The sequence below is a fragment of the Carassius auratus genome, unplaced genomic scaffold (genome assembly GCF_003368295.1).
Source record: "Carassius auratus strain Wakin unplaced genomic scaffold, ASM336829v1 scaf_tig00011493, whole genome shotgun sequence".
In the NCBI taxonomy this organism is placed as follows: Eukaryota; Metazoa; Chordata; class Actinopteri; order Cypriniformes; family Cyprinidae; genus Carassius; species Carassius auratus.
Window position 1 is genome coordinate 5326 of NW_020524210.1, and position 20311 is coordinate 25636.

General features: G+C 37.5%; 1 protein-coding gene across 5 annotated transcripts in view; it reads left to right on the plus strand.

Annotated features, from left to right (window-relative positions):
- Positions 1-615: 615 nt before the first annotated feature.
- Positions 616-20311, plus strand: part of LOC113073162 (amyloid-like protein 2) — a 72948-nt gene continuing 53252 nt past the window's right edge. For 2 of the 5 annotated variants that reach the window (XM_026246035.1, XM_026246037.1), the window contains exon 1: positions 616-873. In XM_026246035.1, coding sequence (XP_026101820.1) covers positions 802-873 — 72 coding nt within the window. In that variant the 5' untranslated portion in view covers positions 616-801. The remainder of the gene's footprint in view (positions 874-20311) is intronic. The other 3 variants (XM_026246033.1, XM_026246036.1, XM_026246034.1) reach the window with 2 other exon arrangements.

Here is a 20311-nt window from a genome sequence, read left to right on the forward strand (position 1 = left end):
ATTTTTAAAATTTAATTTAATAAAAAAAAGCTTTTTGTAACATTATACACTATACCATTCAAAAGCTTGAAGTCAGTATAAATTTGTTTTTAAAGCTATAAACATTTTAATCTGTTTTCAACATAATAATGATAATGATGATGATGATAATAATAATAATAATAATGCAAAAATAATAATAAACGCCCCCCCCCCCCACATTTGTAGCAGCAAATCAGAACAAGTAGAATGATTTGTAAAAGATCATGTGACTGAAGTATTGATGCTAAACATTCAGCTTTGAAATCACAGGAATAAATTACATTTTAAAATATATTAAAATCGGGAACATTGGTGTGAATATAAAAAATACAGTTTTTATGATCGCAGCTGTACAGAGAACATAAAAAAATAAGTAAACATTCAAAATGAATTCTGTTTAATATTTTTCACTATATATAGGTAAACATTTTATCCTTAAAATCTATGAAATCAGATTTCATAATAGACAAGGAGGTACTCACACCCAGTTTGTATCCTTCAGGAGATGACAGCAGGATGACCTCATTTCCGGTCTGTCCCTTCATCAGTCAGCCGGGGGCGTGCGTGCTCGTGGTATAGTTTTGAGAGCTCACGCTCGGGAGTCGGGAAGGGGCAGTCGTACACGCGCAGCATTCCACACGCGCTGAGAGCGGGATCCACGCGCACAACAACAACAGCTCGCGGACCGTTTACTGAGCTGTTTTCTGTTTCAGAGCCTCTGATAAGAATCCACAGCGGGATAATTTCAGCATAAATCCTAAAAGAGAGTAACCGGGGAAGATGGGTTTAGTCCCGGCCATATCTGTGCTCCTTCTGGCCATCGCGGTTCCGAGTCTGGCTGGATACATTGAGGTAACGTTAAGTGCGCACTAATATTTCACCCTTGTTTTCATAATTATATTCTAGTGTTTACTTTGATATTTCTGCACTGAGACGTCTTTTTATGTGATGGTATTATTTCTGGGTAAGTAGCATTAGTAGTTTACTAATAATGTTCAGCTTGTAAAATCACTAACGTTAGTCTGATAAGGCGCTTTAAAGGGTCCGTGTCCCGGGCTGTGTTTTAGACTAATTTTATACAAGAAAAGACACTAATTCTAATGTGATATGAAGTCAATGAATAGTAAATGCGTGTTCTTTTGTGAGTCGTCCCTGGACGTAGTCAAACAAATGAAAAATGTCTTTCTTTAGACGAGATGTGGAGGTTAAATGCCTTGATCTGTTCTCAGTAGTATTTATCTCCGTTGTTTATTTCTGTTTTTGGATTGGAAAACTAAACCCCAAACCACATAGATTTTATCATAGTGTCAAATGTACACGTACATTTTAAAACCTTTATATTCCTTTAAATCTTTTTTAAACCCATAATGTAAGTTGCTGTTTTTAATTTTTACATTATTTCATAAGTGCATGGATTATAACTGTGGTCTTCAATTGGAGAAGATCCACAGTTTTCCTTGATGACTGATCAGAAGAGACCTTTTAGAGATTTGTATCTACTCTGAGCTTTGGCTTGGTGTAAAATGACAGCAATGAATCAAGATGGTTAATACGCTTCAAAATATTTGATCACACTATATAACCGAAATGATTCAGATCATTATACATAAACATCAGACCAAACACCTGAAAAGCCATTTATTTTTGATGAATGTGTCTGATGATAAATCACTCCCTGTGTTAAAGGACAAGTTTGTATTCGTCGGAGAACACTATGTCAGGCTTGTGAAACGTGTCAGTTGCTTCCACTGTAGGCAAATGAACTCTTGTAAGAAAGTCAAGTTTCATTCCTTTCCTGGATGATCCCTGTCTGTTTGCTTTAAACCTTACCTAATCACTGCTGCCTTTGTGCTAGAGGCGTTTTTGTGCTTTTACATGTGTACCAATAGTTCTTTCCGATGGCATGCTCTTCCAATAAGAGCTCCGCCTGCAGGCATGATATAACAAATTATGAAACAATTCTGTTCAGTGCAAGAAATAATGACACTGACGCACTGAAATAATGAAATCCCGTTGTTGCTAATTGATGCATTTTGAGAGAAAGGAGCTGCTTGTGGTTCACCATCATGAGGAGGTGCAGGTGCAGTGATGTTTCTGAATATGCATAGATCAGCATTACTGTAGAAAATCAAAGAATCGTTTTACCCTTCAGATCGATATTACGACCCTATTGTATTTCTGTTATCACTGCTTTCGTCTTTGTTATACATTTGACTCCTTGATTGTTTTGATCTGATAGCTCCTCAAGAATACGATGACCATGGTAAAATGTTATTTTGAGAGAGGTGTGTGTTTCCAGGCTCTGTGCCGCTTTGTGTTTCTGGTCAGCGGGAGTTTGATGCTGAGCTGGTGAGTCTCGTTGACCTCGGACCTGATTTATAACCTGGATGGGAAAGTTCTGCAGAGGTTCTGCGCAGCCCTGAGGTCTCGCTAACTAAACTGCAGAGCAACTGCACACATTGAAACCTTCAGTTTCTCCCTCCTAGTGCTGGGGATGGGAATTATTCCCTCTCTTTTGCCAGGTGGCATTGTATTTTGCAGGAGACAAAGGCAAAGTGTTAAAATCACACTGGGCTGTCTGTTTGATCATTGATGCTTTGCTGCTTTCTGAAGCTGGTGCTAGCTTGGAATTTTTTTTTAATCCTCAGCTGTGGATATGTGCCTTTTTTATGTTGTTACAGCCATATGTTATATAACCATGACACCTTTAGGCTCAAAAATACAGATCTTTCCCATTTCTGTTGCCTATACAACAGTTTCACTGGTCCTGAGACCAAACTGGTTTTACCTGTATATATTTACATCAAGTGATTGAAGATATTTATTAACTTAAAATGTTTACCTGATAAATTTGCCACATTTTTAAACTTTACCATTCAGAAAAAAAAAGAAAAAAAATACATATAAAAAAACAGGGAAACCATTAAAATTATAAAATATTATAATTAATAAATGACATTTTATCATATGATAGGTAAATTAAAGTTTAACTTGTATGTAACTTTTAGGGTGTGTTATTGTCATTTATTTAATAGCTGTAAATTGAACAAATATAATGCAACTATGTGAACTTGATTGACAATAAGAAAACAGACGTCAAGCGGGCAAGTGTTTGAATGTTAAAGTCTTGGAGTCATCGTTTTTGCAACTAAACCAGTGGCGTTAATTTATATCCGTCACATGGGACTCTATATTGTACTTTGAGGAAAATGCAATGAGAGTTGCATAGATTGTGTCTCCAGTCATATTGAAGTTTTTGGCTGTTGGATTGCATGTCTCTGTTTTTACTGACTTGTGCCATGAACGTTTTTTTAAAACGTCATGTCAAGTAATAGCCCCTTTCACACAGTAATACCAGTAAATTGCTGTAAAATTCCTGGAAAAACTTTACCTGTAGATACAAAAATATGCAAAAAATATATTTTTTTTAAAGCACCATTCACATATAATTTTCAAAAAACTGGTCAATTACCTCTCCTCCTGGTATTGTTTGTTAAAGGGGAAGGGTATACACGGTCAGTGTTTTTATTGATGTTTTAATTTTTGTCAGAAATTCACACTCGTGCAGCTGCTTTTGGTCCAGATACATTGTGTTAGATGAATTAAAACCGAACTACACCGTGTGGAATACATCTCTTCATATGCAGCAGAATGTTACGGTTGGCCCAGAGTCTCTAGTCGTGTCGTTCTGAACTCGTAAATGCTAGCACAGGTAGTCTTGTTCTGTGTTCACATTGAGCACATTACTGGTTATTTACTGGTAATCTTACAACTTCTCATACCAGTAAACTGCCAGAACAAATTTACCAGTATTTCTCAAAAGATTCTGTTCACACATGATCCCTTTACAGTACTTTACAGTGAAGGCTGTATGTGTGGAAAGGGCTACAGGTAAACGCCTCTTTAGATCCCTGTGTCAATTTAGTTTAACTTCTTTATGAATGATCATTATACTCAACAGAACTGGTCACATACAGGTTCTGTTAAGTAAGGAGTCATTGGTGCAACCTGAATTGATTGCATAAATGCAGCACTAGACTCAAGCTTCAGCCTTGAGCTATCCTTATTGTTAAGCGCTGAACATTTTATCTGTGTTTTCCAATAGTGTATGTGATCAAATCCTGTTTTGTTAGCTTTCACGGTAGATTGTCTTGCTCAGTGTGACGGTTTTTGCTTGTACAGCTTTCATAATGACTGGCACTACCGCTCAGGTTTTTTTTCCTCGAGTTGTTTTCGTTGTCAGATGTGTAATTAAAAGAACAATTTCTTGGGAAAAATGTTGTTTATTTGAAACGAGTTCATTTCTTGAACCATTAATTTAGAAATTAGTTCCTCTCCAATTCAAACGAATGAACTGCCCAACCCCAAGCCCAGCCATGCTGAAATAACATGTTGCCAGCTAACACAATGCTGGAATTTGACTAGTGCCAAATCATATATGTGCCGTGTTCGAAGCTTGCCCGCTTTTTCACATTTTAGTGTTTTCACTGATTGTAACACAAGCTTAGACACATCGTGGCATGAATGAAGTGTTTATTTTAAATACTTAAAGCAATGCCCTGTGTGCTCTTTTCAGATCATAACATAAGATTCAGATCATAACAAGAGTGATCCTCATGCACATTAAAACACTGATCTTGGCATACTTGTGAGTTACGCAACCCCAGAATTGTCACAGTGTAGGTTTAAGAGAAATCTAAAAAGCAGCTTGTAAGATCTCAGTGGTTGAGTGGGAGTCTCTGTGCTGTTTTCCAAGCTGCTGAGATGGTAAACAAAAAGTGTTGTCTCTTCTCCAGGTTGCTCGAGGGCCCACCTTGCTCTTGTTATGCAGTCGTCCAGCACTGCCTTCTGTGATGGGACTCTAGGCCCTTGTAATGATGCATTGCAAGGAGTAGTTGCACAAAAGATTTAAAGTCAGCATGAAATCTAATCTAATCACATTCCTGCACTTATTTGGCATGATTCATCAGTGCATGTTTTTTTAAAAAAAAGGTAGTTTTTGTAGTCTTCTCATAATAATATGGTGCATACCTGAAATTACTGTGCTTTTTGGCTTACCCATGTATATTTCTTGAAAGGGGAGCAATTGCCCATTTAATTTTTGTAAATTTTCCGAACCATTTTCTCCTGGAAACTTTATTGGAAATAATTTATTTTATATCCAAGTATTTAAAATGGTTACATTTATTGTATACAATTAATTTATTTATCATTAAGTCTATTTTAAATCTCTTTAGTTTCCATGAATCTCGCCTTTGCTGATATGTTGTAAATTTATTAATATAGAAAATAATAATAATAATAATACGAATAATACATTTTAGCTTTTTCTGAAATCCAATCCATTCTAGTATGGACTGTCCCCTTTTCACACTCCGTGTCCTGCCTTATATTTCTTCCCATGAAAATCTTGTTTCCCTCATGTTATGGATGTTAAAAGGGTTGTGTGAGGGCCTTTTGAGTGTTGCCTATATTAGATTTTTTTTTTTTCCTAAATATGGTTTGTTCTGATCAAATCTTCCACCTGGTTAGAAACAACAACGGACTTTAAAGCAACATTTCTTTTGTTTTCGCACTTGTGTATGGTTAACTAGTGGTTTTATGTGTTTTTGTGGGGGTGATTGCACACAAGCCATTTGCATGCAGTCTTCATTGTGTTGGATGTGTTAGCAGGGCTTTTAATAGCATGAATTGCTCAGACCAGGAGTGATGAATGGATGTCAGCGAGGGGCTATTGTGAGCTCTGAATTGGTGCAAGCATCCTGACCAGCACTAGGACCCAAATGGGACATGGCCGCATGTGTTTTTATCAGATGAGAAGACAGTCAGGCTGGAGATCAGATGTTAATTGGCACATTGTGCACTCCTTTTGATGTGATGTTCACTGGAAGCGTCGAGAGGAACTCATTTGTTTTTCTGTGCACAGAGACATTTATTTAAAATATTTATTGCATTTAAATGTTCCAGTATTTTATTTATCTGATAAATAGTACATTTTAAATTATAAAGTTAATAGTTCATTCTTTTTATTTTATTTAAATGTTCAGTTTTATAAAAAAAAAAATATTTTGCTTTTATCATAGGTGTGCAGTCTGTTTAATGGATTTGTACTCTTGCGTTCACAAAAAAAAAAAAAAAAAGTCGGACATATTGAATCTACTCCACTTTTTCATCAGAATAAAGATGACATCTGACTTTACTAATTCAATGACGGGTGAAAAAATTAAATTTGCTGGCCATCAACATTACTAGTTATCTAGATTTCATGTTTATGTCTGTATGACTGCAAATTCATTTTTTTTATTATTTATTTTTTTATTATTGATGTGAGGAATATTCCATGCGTGGAAAAATCAAACAAAAACAAAACATTTGGCATCCTAAACAAAATTCTGATGTTTTCCCTGCTTTTCACACATGACTCACCCTATTAAGTTATGGCAGGACAAAACCATTTGGAAGTGAATTCATCTGCATGTCAGGTGTGGCAGAGCACTATTGTTGGATTGGAGGCATTGATGATGGTCCGGTCAGCCATTTCCTGTTTCGTAAAGCCTGAGCTATGTTCACACCACCCTGATGCTCATCCTTTGAGCTGAGAGCTTAGCTTAGTGCTTAGAGAGACACTTTCAATTATTTTACCAGCTGCTCTCAGTCTCACCACAAATCTTCTTAGCTGTAAGACACACTGGGCGCTCGAGAGAAGAGAACGTGTTACAGATGCTCCGCCCATCCATTACTGATATGATGCATACATACGCAAACACACTCTGATAGCTGCACCCTTGAGTGAGCTCAGACTGTGAGTCTGCACCTTAGTCACTGACATACTTTTTGAGATTGCACCCTTTATTCATAACACTGCCCTCAATCTCTGGTGATCAGAAGGATTATTTGCGTTGTTGACTAATAGGATGAGATTTATTTTAGGTGAAAATATATTTTTGTTCTTATTCTGAAGCAATTTTTGAGTTCAACGTGTCCTGGGTTTTTATAAAGTACAAATAATCTGTACTTCAATTAAAGTCATTTTAAATGGATCTATTAAACTGTTGACACCGTTTCCAACCGTTAGACCATATGCCAGCATCTGAACAAAATGTAAAATTATGTAAATTAAATTAGTTTGTAATCACTAGTACGAGATGAAACTGTCCACTTTTCTTATTTACTTCTTGTTGGAAAACGGATCAATTATATTTACGTGGAATCAAAGTGTGTGTGTTTTTTTTTTTTTTTTTTTTTTTTTTGTATAGTTCTGCATTCTTTATTATGTGTATATAATATATTTATATACAGTTCATTATGAAGAGTAAGAAACTGAGAAAAAAAAAACATTTTAATGGGCAAAGTATTGTATTTGCTGTCAAGTTGGTTTAAGTTTAAAAGTTGGATTCCAATTCCACTTATTGTTATTTTTTTTATTTTTATTTTTTTACATTTATTCATTTGGTAGATTTATTTTTTCCCTACAATCTTTTGTTTAAAAAAAAAAATCTAGAAAAAATCAACCTCTTTAACATAAACATGAAGTAAATATCTTGGTCACTTTTGATTTAGTTTTATGCATATTTAATGTATTAATTTCTTATATGCACACATTTACGGAACCCCCAAATGGTTATTTTGTTGAAACTGGTTATCGACTTCTAATTGCAAGTAGCTAACATTTCATTTTGTCTAAAGTCTGTACTTTGTTTTTTGGAAAAAGTGCATCTTTTGTTGGTACACCCACCCTGCAGTTTCTTGCTTTCTTTGTGTCTGAGTTTGTGTGCGTCTCTCTTATCTGTCTGTCTTCCACTGGCTCCCTCTCTTTCTGTAAATATGTCTCTTATCTTCTCCTGTGTCATGTCTGAGCATGTCTGCTGCTTCAGGTCTCTCTCCAGGACCGGCTGCATTAGAGGAAGTTATATATAGCAAGCCCTGCTCTCTCCGAATCTGTCTCCTTGGTGGCGCGTTCGCTCTAATTATCCAGCACGTATTTGTCCATCTTCTCTTTGTATGAGAGAGTGAGAAGCACAGTTACCTCCCTCGGCTTGGCTCACCACAAATTTAGACTCTCCACTATCAAAGAGTCACAGAAGCAGGCACATTTGCTCCTTTAGCATGAGTGACCGCAGTCCGTTCCACCTTTAACTGCACCATAGAGATTTGTCAGCTACTCATTTGGAGGGCATGACAGATTTTGAGGGTCTGAATATGTGCGAGTGTGTGTGCACTGGTTGTGTTCAGATGGGGTGTGACTCCTCTCCTCTGCATGTGTTCACATATGAATAAAACATTCGCTCTCCTATTCAAGAGCATGTTGTTCTCCATCACACGCACAAACAGATTTCATGTATTTTTCATATATTTCATGTATGCTTATGGCCCGTATCTGGCCATCTGTGTTTCTCTTGATGCTTGGACATTTGTCAAGATGGTTTAGAAAGAGCAGTATGTGTGTGGATGTTCAGAATTTTTGAAAGTAATATGATTGATTGTAAGCTAATGTACTACATTTGCCCCATGCACCAAGAGCAACCAGAATATAATATTCAATAATGCAGGGTTTCCTAAATGGGGTTAATGAAAAGCTAATAATTAAATGTGTAGATTTTAAATAAGGGGTTTGCAATTATCATCAATCGCTATTTAAACATTTTCAGTGATCTCTCTAGTTGTGAGGACATTTTATGGGTTGTATTCTCAAAATCAATTTTTACATCACCTTTATGCTGGAAACAGGATGGTAATATTCCTCTTTGAGGATTGTTTTTATGTTTGTGTGTGTGTGTGTGTGTGTGTGTGTGTGTGGGTTGCTCATTCTTTCCCCATGTTAGCTTCATTTATATGGTCTTTCTTGACTTGGATTTAGGGGTGGGCGATATCTCGATATTTAAAATATATCGAGATATTTTTATAAACACGATATGGATTTTGACATATCGTATATATCGATATATTGTTTATATTCTGATTCCGCCACTTTTTTATAAACACGATATGGATTTTGACATATCGTATATATCGATATATTGTTTATATTCTGATTCCGCCACTTTGCTTGTTTGCCTTCCCTGTGCTGGGCTCACTCCCCGCCTCCTTGCTTTTGTCCCCTCTCACCTCGCGTGTAGAGAACTAGTCAAAAAAAAAAAAAAGACAACTGGCTCCATTATATGGAGATTCTTCAGTTTTAAGGCGTAGGGCGAACGGCAGGCAGATGTGTACTGTAGGGCCCAATGAAACGCGGACGGAATCGCGGAATCCAGTCATAAAAATGGAATTTACAGTTTAACGCGGAATGTCACGGAATTGGTCAAATTTTTAATGAATTAATCAAAAGTCGGTCATGCACTTACATCAAATCGCGAAATGGACTAATATCTGCAAATATTAACCCGGAAAAGTCTATTTAAATATGAATCCTGCATGTTCTGCGTGTCTGTGTCAACGAATGGAGCAGAAGAGCGTCTTCATTCATTAAACACGGAAGCTCGCATAACGCTCGCGCTGATTTCATTGTCTTTCCTCACTCTAAATAAAGACGTGAACACATGAGGAACATCTACAGAACTGCACTGAGAGTCACTTCATGAGCATCTGACCGTTTGATTTGAGTAAGACTAGCTCATATCACATCATAGACTGTGTGGTATCACATACACAGAACTGTAAAGGTAAACCCGTCAAAATAAAAGTATTTGACAGAAATCTATTACTATTGTACAGCAGAATGTAGATAGCCCACTACTACTACTATTAAAATGAAACAAACATAATTTTATAAGGAATAATCACACAACATTTCTCCCATGTTTTATTTTTAATAGTAAATCCCCTTTGTTTACCAAAAAATAAAGTTTGCTTAATTTTAAATAATTAAAAGATAAATTAAATGAATGTTTTATGCCTTCATTTGATAATCAGAAAAATGTAAATACACAGAATTTCTGAGGGGAAAAAAACATTTGACATAAGGCTATTTTAAGGATTGTTTTTAACTAATTAAGTTGTTTTTATGCATTTAAATAATTGCACATGCTAAAACACAGAATTAGGTAACAATAAAACATATGGTGAAGAAAAAAATAAGATGTTTCATAGGCCCCTTAACATGTAATATTTGCCATATTTGTTTTTGCAGTAGTTTTTTGGGGGTTATTTTTCCTGTAAAGATATCAAGATATATATCGTATATCGAGATATAGCAAAATATATCGAGATATATTTTTTTGCTCCATATCGCCCAGCCCTACTTGGATTTTATTTTTTTGATGTCTTGTCAGTCGCCTCATTCTTCTCTTGTCTATCAAACTGCTTTATTTTTGCACTTGTAAGAGTGGCAGCAAATGAATCTGGGAATAAAACAAAACGCAGAACTCCTGTGTGCGTGGTTTTGCTTTAATTTACATGATCAAATGCGCTTGTACATTTTGTGTGGGAGACTACTGAAGGCTCTATGTCCTCATTTGAATTCAGCTCAAGCTTCGACTTATAGCTCCTCCTTTATTTGAGTTCTAAGAGCAGGTCTCATTGAGAAGGACATTCAGGTCTGTGATAGCGGGCCAGCCGTTGTGCTTATTGAGCAGCAGTCTTTCGGTAGTTTATTTGTGTGTCTTGAGTACTTTTATCTGGCTGAGGAATGACCAATCATTAGCAGATTTTTTTGTTTAAAGTAGCTGAGATTTTTTTTTCTAGTGCTTCCCTCTCCTTTTCTGCCCAAGTAAACAGTATAATCTCTGCCAACATTTCTATTTAGACTGTGTTGGCATGTTTGTGCTGGTTAGCAGGCTTTGTCTAAAGCATCTGGAGTTTTATTACCTAACTATTTAGATAATACATGACCAGTGCCAAGAACAACAAAGCTGTGCATACATACTGACACCACCTACCATCCAACATGATCCAATAGAAAAACCGATTATGTTGAAAAATGACTAACTTGGGGATCGTTGGAGTTGTAGATTGTTTCAAGAAAACTGCTGTAAAGTGGGAATGGCGGTTATAGCCATTACAGATCTTTTATTAAATGTAATGGACTGCTGAACTTTCTGAGCTTTGTAATATTGCCTTTTTGAAAATATTTTAAAGTGCATTTTATTCCTGTGATGCAAAGCTGAATTTCCAGCATCATTACTCCAGTCCTCTGTCACACAATCCTTCAGAAATCATTAATGTGCTTGTTTTGCGGCTCAAGAAACATTTCATTTCTTATCAATGTTAAAAACAGTTGTGCTGCTTACTTTGTTTGATCAACTTATTGTGTCCATGCTGAATTTAAGTATTATTTTCTTAAAATAAATCTTATTAACCCCAAATATATAATAGCCAGATAAAACAATGCCTTTTTTTATTAAGGCAGAATCCTAAAATTCATGAAAAGATGTGAATGGAAGCAATGGTGAATACACTCAAAAAAAAACAAAAAAACAAACAAAAAGGTTCTATATTGGTGTCTGGTTTTATGAATAACTTTTATTATTCATGGGATCTTTTCATGGTACAAAATCTACTTTAAAAATGTGCTTTGCACAAAGAAAAATGGTTCTTTTGAGAACTGTTCTTTGCAGAACCCAGAATGTTTCTTCTAATGCATCATGTGCCTTATTTTTAGGAATATAGTGGCAAGTAGCTCAGTATTGTATTTAATCCTTTGTGATTTTTGTTTCTGGTCTAAAGTGATCAGATCGAATTGGTGTTATGAGGAAGAGCAGGGGAAGAGGATGAAAATGTCAGATCAGGAGAGGTGAGTAGAGAGGTCAGTGTGCTGTAACCGTATACACCCCAGAGACCCGGATCTGCTCTGCTGAACCACCAAAATCACTGCCAACACTGATGCAGCACTTTTGGGGGAAACAGTATAGAGGGAGAGAATGCCATTTGGCTGCACAGTGAAAATCAAAGCATCCTGAATTCTGACCTCAATATATCTGGAGCCTCTGAGAAGTTCAGAGGTCAGCGGCTCACCAGGAGTCTGATATCTGCAGCTTATTGGTCTGGATTTTTTGTTTATTGGTGGCAGTGACCGTGGAGAAGTGTCTAATCTGAAATCACCACTGGCAGGGTTTCTCTACTCTGTTCTGTATGATGGAGAAGAAAACCGGATGAGTAGAAGGGCCTGGAGCAGGACGCCTGTCATGGAGAGATACGATGTCCTCGCAAGTGGGAGGGAATGTGGGAAGGTTGGAAGGTGTAGAAAAGTGGCTGATGCAATGTACCATGGAGAATTTTGCTCAAGTTCAATCTCTGGGGAAGAAACCGCTCAGCTCATGGCTGCCACGGCCCTTATTGTTTCTTCTCCCTGTTCTGCAAATAGAACAGTACTAATAAAAGTGGTGTGACCAGGTTCTTACTTTCTAGCCTGCATCAGTACAGCTCATGTGAAACTTGTAATAGATGCAGAAGCACAATAAGCAATTGCTCAAACTTGGGATTTGGAGCAATCTTACTTTAAGATTTGTAACTGGTGCATAATGGAATCCCATAGACATGCTTGGATGTGGAATATTTTGACTAGAAAATAAATGAAACGACCTGTATTTAAAAACGTTTTAACATGCAACTCTAGTTTACATGAATACAAAGATGTTTGTATAGCTCATACTTTTTGGAGGGAAATATCACAGATATTGGATAAAGATTAAACTTTTTAGTGTGCATGTATTGATTACCATCTTGGCACATGCATTCACACTTTATTTTAGGGTCCACTTCTCAATATTACCAACAACTTTTGCCTCAATTTCCCAATTACTGTTTTTTATAATTTGTAAGGAAGCTAAGTTTATAAGTACTGATAAACAAAAAATATGCTAGTTATCAGAGGCGGACCGTAGTGAATTATTTTTACTAGTATTGTCTGTACTTTTTATCTTCAGAAAACTACTTCACAACATTCCAAAGCATAATATTGTAGGTTTTACTGCACTGTTTCATATTAAATATCATTTAAAACTTAATTACATTAGAAATCTATTACTTTCTACCTTTCCTCAAGTAGTTCAAAGATTTACTTAAAGTACAAGAATGTAGTAAATTTAAGTTCTTAAGTATTAAAGGTAAAACTATCAACTTTTATTTATGAGATGTAGTGCAGTAAAGTTTTCCGAAAGTAAAACACTGATAAACTACAGATACTTTTTAAATTTACTGTCTGCCTCTTATGCATAATATGCATGCTAATAAGCAACTGGTTAAAAGTGAGAATTGGTCTCTGAAATGTCTATTCAAACTGCACTTCTTCAGATTACGATTAGAGATGTTACTAAAACGCTTCGTTAATGTATGGTTTCGTCAGATATTGGCTTGTTAGGGTGCGCCGTTACCTGCATGCAACAAACACAAACTGTGATGACCAGTTTGAGGAAAAATTTACTTGATTGGTTATTTTTAATGAGTCTGTTTAAAAGTTTCATGAAACTGCTTTAAACTTGCTTATGAACTAGTGATTTGAATCAGACTCTCTTAATCAGTGAATCATTTAGAGCCACAACTTGCTTCTAAGTTCCCAGCCGACTCTTTCACTGAACTGAGATTCCAAAATATGGGGCTTTTAAACCAAATGCAGATGTCTACATGTATTGCACACTGAAATATAATGAAAGCTCACCATAAGTTTGGCATAAACTCATTCTCTAATTGAAGATTCGCTCAATCTTTTTCTTTTTAAACTGCTGACTTGGATCCCAACAGATTGTTGTTTATCACGGTCCTCATTGAGAGGCTTTTCATTATTAGCTGCTAATTATAATGAATTCCACGCTGCCAGCTGACTCCACCATCTTCCTGCTACCCCCCAGAATGTCTTCATCCCGTTCCTAATGTCTCGGATCGCTATTAAACATGGTGACTGGATTGCTCCACTGCTGCTAAGATGAAGCGCTTCGCATCATGCTCCATTTGAGCAGGAACAGGAGGTTTTGTTGTGGGGGCAGAGACGTTTTGGAACATTGTTTTTCTGGTTTAGTGAGTTGATTTCCATTAGTTTTAGAGCGGGACAGCTTTGTTTCAGCACACTGTGAAAAGAGGAGATCTTCTGTATAGTTTGCAGAGACCGACAGGGCAATAAGAGACGAGCCCTGAGGCTTGCGATTTGAGTCACAAAACGTGGCAGCATGACTGCACAAACACATGATTCGGCTTCCCGCCGTGCCTATCAGTGCACACGGGTGAATCTTGTGAAAACATGGCCAGTTCATATAGCACTTCAAAATCATAAGTTCCTCTATATGTGTGTGTGTGTATTAGGGCTGCACGTTTTCAAGTTTTTCATTAACCGTTAACCGAGGCCCTTAGCGGTTAATACTCGGTTACCCATAGTGTGCGCCAGGGTTTCTTTTGTCCGGTAATTTCCGGACACTGGCCGAAAAAAAGAAATGTCTGACAAAATTTAATCTCTTTGGTCAAATTCGGTCCTATTACAACTGCCTAATAATCCCGCCCACTAACACAGAATAAGCCTGAAATGTATAAAGCAAATGTACACCGACCTTTGGCTATGTTATAAAGGAACAGGCTCTAGTAATAGTTATGTAACTTCCCGTGTTTAGGCGAAGGTAACAAGCAGGCTCCGCGGCCGCCTCGCTAAGGCTATGACTATGTTTGACAGGTACAATATTTGAAAATTTATTATTATTATTATTTTTTTTAATTACATTTATATCTGAATTTATGTCAACCTATAGACTTTCAAATATCAAAATGTCATGAATTAATATGTATTTGTTTACAAAATGACATATAAACATGAACGCTTCCAACAAGGCGTCGGTTCTATTTCTAGCATGCACGCGTCGAGCTGCGCCTGAGCTGCACGTCTCACGCAGGCAGTCAGCAAGCTCTAACCTGTTAACATGGGAGACGAATTAAAAGACACGCCACGCAGCTGAGATGCTTTCGCCACGCATCCAGTGTGTCCTGACCGGCCTAATGATGCCCGGGTGTTGGCTGTTGAGATTACAACAACGAAGTTGTACTTGAAGTATATCTAAGCACTGTATTGCAATACTTGCATTTTGCCCCGTCACTCTCAATTTTAAAGTGCTCCAACGCTGTACTTTTTTTTTTTGCCCGCTTCATATTAGAAAAATTACTACTTCTTGTGGACATTACAAATGTCTGGGAGCGCTCTGGCGGTCTCTGGTGGTGCAAAAATGTATTACAACTAAATTCAATGCACGCCATTGACGTTTCACTCGGTTACGCAATTTTTAACGGTTAATCGGTTAACCGGTTAAACATGGACACCCCTAGTGTATATTAATAACAGCCCATCCCTATTGTAAACTTCATGTGGAACTAGCCCTCTGTTTTTTGTTACTTTATAAATCACATTCATCACGATTGATCCTGCTGCAAAATAAAGATGGCCGCTCTTCATTCCCCTCCAGTTCCTCAGGGAACACAGAGTATCTGTGTGTGGCACAGAGGGATCTGCTTTTCTCCCGCTGCTTGTCGTATGTTCAGCGATAGGGGGTGGATCAGGGGACTCAATGATCCATTTAACCTCGACCTTGGAGGTTGTGAGAGGAGGGCAGAGCTGCAGAAAAAGGAGGAGAGATTCATTTGCAGTGTGAATGTGTGCCATGGGGTGGTCTTTCTTTCATTGCATTAATTTCTCTTCCTTGGCCTTCCGCCCTGGTTTCTGTTCTGCATCAGTATTTCTTGTTTGGTATGGTCATTCACTTAAAGGTACGGTGTATGGTGTGGGTATCATGGAAATTATGTAGTGCTGAAGAATTTCTGTGATGGCTGAAACCTGTTTCCGGTTAATTATATTAGCTTGTTAGAATTTGTTTGCTTTGTTTGTTTGAATTTGGGATTAAGCTGAAAATTCGGTGCATCACTGATTACCATGGTACCACCAAAATTAAATCATTTTATAATTACATAATTTTATTAAAGTCTAGACATGTCCTTAAATAAACAGCATTTCCATGGTCCGATGTCTTACAACTCTGTATAATCATGGTGCTTTTTGGCACGGTTTATCTCCAGTCATGTTCTCTTTCTCACTGTCAGGTGTTTTTGTGTGATATGGGTAAAGCTAGTGTTTTCTGATAAGAGTGCTTCCATTTCTCTCACTCACACACACACACACACACACACACACCCACTTACAGCCAGCATTGTCTCGCTCCTCTGTGCCGTTTTTTTCCGAGTTTTTCTCCTTGCTGTTCTCACTGCTGGTCAGTCCAGAAACCGATGGTCTGTCTGTATAGCCGTTCTGCTCCACTGCAGCCTTCAGCTGCCCTACAGGAACACCATCTTTATTTGAAAACATCTCAAGCTTTCTCCCTGAGTTTATAACAGTCTTTCAATGTTTATTCTACCTTAGTCTGTCTTTGTTTCATTTTCTCTCTTCCACTGTCCTCTGTGTGCTTAAAAATTAAAGGTGTTCTAGGCAATAGTTTGGAATGTTATACTACTGTGCTGTTTATACCATTTTCTGTACACCGTATGCAAGTTTCCTGACATGCATGTTGATTTGGGAAATATTTGGAATACAACCGGGCTCACAACATGAAATAATATATTCCATAATGCATTGCTTATCTCCCTCTTGAAGAATTTTGTTAAAATTAAAAATGTCCAATGTGCGTTGCATTAAATGATTAATTGAAATGTTGGTCTGTAGTCGTCACTCACGTAACCCAAAGTGAGTCCACATACAGTATACTCACTTATTTTAATAAAATGGCAGATAGTAATGTGGACTAGGCAGCATGCTAGTATTCATTTGCAAGCTATTTTTTGCTTTAAACATTAACCTTTCTAATCAACAGTTATGCAAGTTTTCTTGATTGTTAAGCTGCCATACATTGGTGTGGATGAAATCTAATTAAAGTGGCTTTAACAAAACGATGTACCAATTCTGTAACAAATAGACATTCTGCAACCTGAAAATAATGTTACCAAGATAAAGTGGGCTGTATCTAGCTGGTCATGAGGTCTCAACGTGGCGGCCACCATGAAAGTGAACCACCCATACGAACAAAACAATTTTTTTTTTCACATCATAGATCTGTTTCTTTGTGTATCTCACTGCTAGTTAGTTGCTATTGCAACTATACAGAGTAATTGGCTGCATCTGAAATCGCATGCTAAGTAGGTACTACTATTGTTGAAAGTAATTCAGTATATATTATTGGGAAGTGTGAAACTGCAGATTTAGCCATTGTCATTCTAGAAAGCATTTGATTGGACACGTCTGTATAGTGCACGATGAATCATCAGTTTTTTTGGCTTGCCGCCTCCAAGAGAAAGGCAGTATATTTTAAAATTCGCCATGGATCCAAAAGTATAGAGCATGGACCTCCTGAGAGCTGTCAGGAGCATCGTTGCTTGTGTATGTGTGTGGCTTTATCATTGTGGATGTTCTGGCAGTCCTCGAAGCAGCAAACTTGTACTGCACTGCATGCTGATAAGTACAGGATGTAGCCGTACAAGAAAATGAGAGGGATAGAGCGAGAGAGGGAGATTGCTTGTGTCTGGCATGGTGAATTGAGCACAGGTTGTTTCTAAGAAAACCCAAGGCCTACGCACAGAGATTAGGCGGGCGAGCTGTCGGCCAGACAGAGCCCACGCTGCTGCTTAATCCTGTTCGTTTAAACCGCGAGAGACAAGCAAACAATGCTGAAAACAAGCACAGTGACTGACGGTCTTCACTAAGCCCCAAATCTCCACTATACGATGCACTGGATTTCCCTGCTCAGACCTCAGGCTTGCTGCCGAAAGCAAGGTTAAAAGGGACCAAGCAATTGAGCATTCACGGTTCCAAACAAAGAGTTTAGTCTTCACAACTTAACTTTTACAGTGCGGACAAGGAGGAATTACAATAAGCGCTTTAGCAAAAAATGCACCTCACGTTTCTGCTTTAAACCCTCCAGGATTCTTTGCTCCATAGATTTCCAATTTAAATGCTTTACTCTGAATAGGATTTTTGCTCACTCTCACCATTTATTCTAAATCCTTTTGTTTTAAACTGGTATGACTTTTTTTATTTATTGCCCAGAACACAAAATAATATATTTGGAAGAATGTTCATACTATGAGAGTCAGTGGGGGTCAACACAATATTGGACCCCATTCACTTTCATTGTAACAAAAGATGTATATATCAATAATAATAATAGAGCTGGTCTGTTATGGTGAACCGGTCACTGTCGCCTCCTGTGAGGGGAAGTGTTATTGTCTATTTCTGTCGTCAGCATCTGGCATGGTGATGTCAGGAATGTAATCCTCTGAAGGGGCACGTGAGCGCTAAACCTGGATTGAGAGGGCCGAGAGGTTCGACTTGTCACATGGCACAGAAACGCAGTCAGGGGAAAGAAGCAGAGCAACAAAACAAGAGCACTCATGCATTTAGGAGTATGATAATCTTACACGGCACTGTGGGAGAAGATGCTTCTGTCACAGTTTGCTTTCGGGATGAGAATGCCGTTGGAAGGGTGTATGAAAAAAAAAAAAAAAGGCAGCAGCCCATAATCAAAACCGATTCTGTTGTTGCAATGACCGGACACATGTCAGAGCTTCTTTCCCTACAATTTTTTTTTTTTTTTTTTTTTTGCAGAACTTTTTCAGACCTAGCAATTTATGTACAATTTTTGTGTCTGTTGTGAAAGTCAGCATGAAATGGAAGTCACAAGAGTGAAAAAAGTCTAATTTTTTTCACTATTGTGATGCTTATACAAGTAAAACTTTAGATGTTTTTTGTTGTTAGAAAGGAGAAGGGAAGTGGTTTTCTTTTTTTTCCATTTAAAGGACACATTTTATGCTTTTGTATCCTTAAGACATTTATGTAAATGACCTCTGTTATGATTGAAACCGTTTTCCCCCTTCAGATCCTCTTCTGCTAGTAAATTATTTTTTCATGCCCCTTTCCCATTCTCTCCCTGGCTATGAAACTCAATCAAATACTTTCATAGGCTATATTTTCTCCTCTTTGGTGTCCTTCAGTGACATAACGGACACATTTTATCATCGTCATGAAACATCGTTTTCCTTAGAATGCATCACAAGCTGTCAGAAACCACACTGAAATGATCAGGAACTTTGTTAGATGTGAACTTCTGTCTTTTGTTTCTAGCTATTGGATACATTAAAAGGTTAAAAGTATAGCTGCACAAGTTTTTCACAAAGCAAAACACCAAAAGCTTTTTTTATTTTTTTATTCAGAATATCTTTTGAGTTTATACAGTTTAAAACCATTACGGCTGCAATAATAATAATAATTAAAAAAAAAAAGCACTTTACTTTTTTTAGGGGTGCTCTGGTCACGATCGGACGATCGTTAATGCGCATCTCGTCAGTAAAGCCGGTTCTCTAATCAGCGGTAAAAAGCTTTTTTTCCAAGTGACTTTTGCACATAATACCGCTGCAGAAGCATTTTTAAGCAATATCCTGTTAATCTTGAGTACCTATAGAGTAGTACTGCACCCTTCATATCTCCAAAAAGTCGGTAGCACTTTATTTTACACTCCTGTTCCTCATGTACATACTATGTACTTATTATAGTCATTACAATAACTATGTAATAAATGGGTACTAACCCTGAACCTACCCCTAAACCTAACCCTACCCCATTGTAGTTACCTTGTATTACCAGAACTTTCTTAGATAAATACACTGTAAGTACACTATAAGTACATGTTAGTACACGTACTGTAAAATAAAGTGCAACCACAAGTCTTTAGTTTTATTATATTTATAAGAGAAAAATAGTCTGTGCCGTTTTTTTTCCGGCATAACACGAGCGTCTGGAGGCGTGATGTGTGGGCGGAGCTAAAGAATCATGAGCTAGCTAAGTTAACAACACAGAGATATTTGAAGCAGTTTTACTCACCGCCTGCGGTTCCAACACACAATCGTGACCCTTTTTCGTTGGGACTGAATTATCCTTAAGAAATAAACGATGTGCAAATCCGTCGTCAAACTGGGCCTTGTTTGTAAAACAAGCATCTTCGAAATGCAGGGAACAAACAAAAACACTTGCACAACTCCGTTGATGCTCTGTAAAAATAAACTCTGTCCACTGGTCCCTTAATGCGTTTTTTTTTTTTTTTTTTTTTTTGTAATCTGTGCAGGGTTGTCTTGCCCTCGCAACCAAAAACACACTTCTTTTGTGACATTTCGCTCTCGCTCTGGTCAGTGAATGTCTCGTCTCTGCTCTGCTCTACGGGAGCGTGCGCTCTTCCGGGAGAAGTGCCCTTAGGACCCATATAAGGAAATTCCGCTCCATCTAACGTCACACAGACCCATACTCGGAAAAAACTTTCCGAAACTTGTAACAAACCGGAAGGAGTATTTT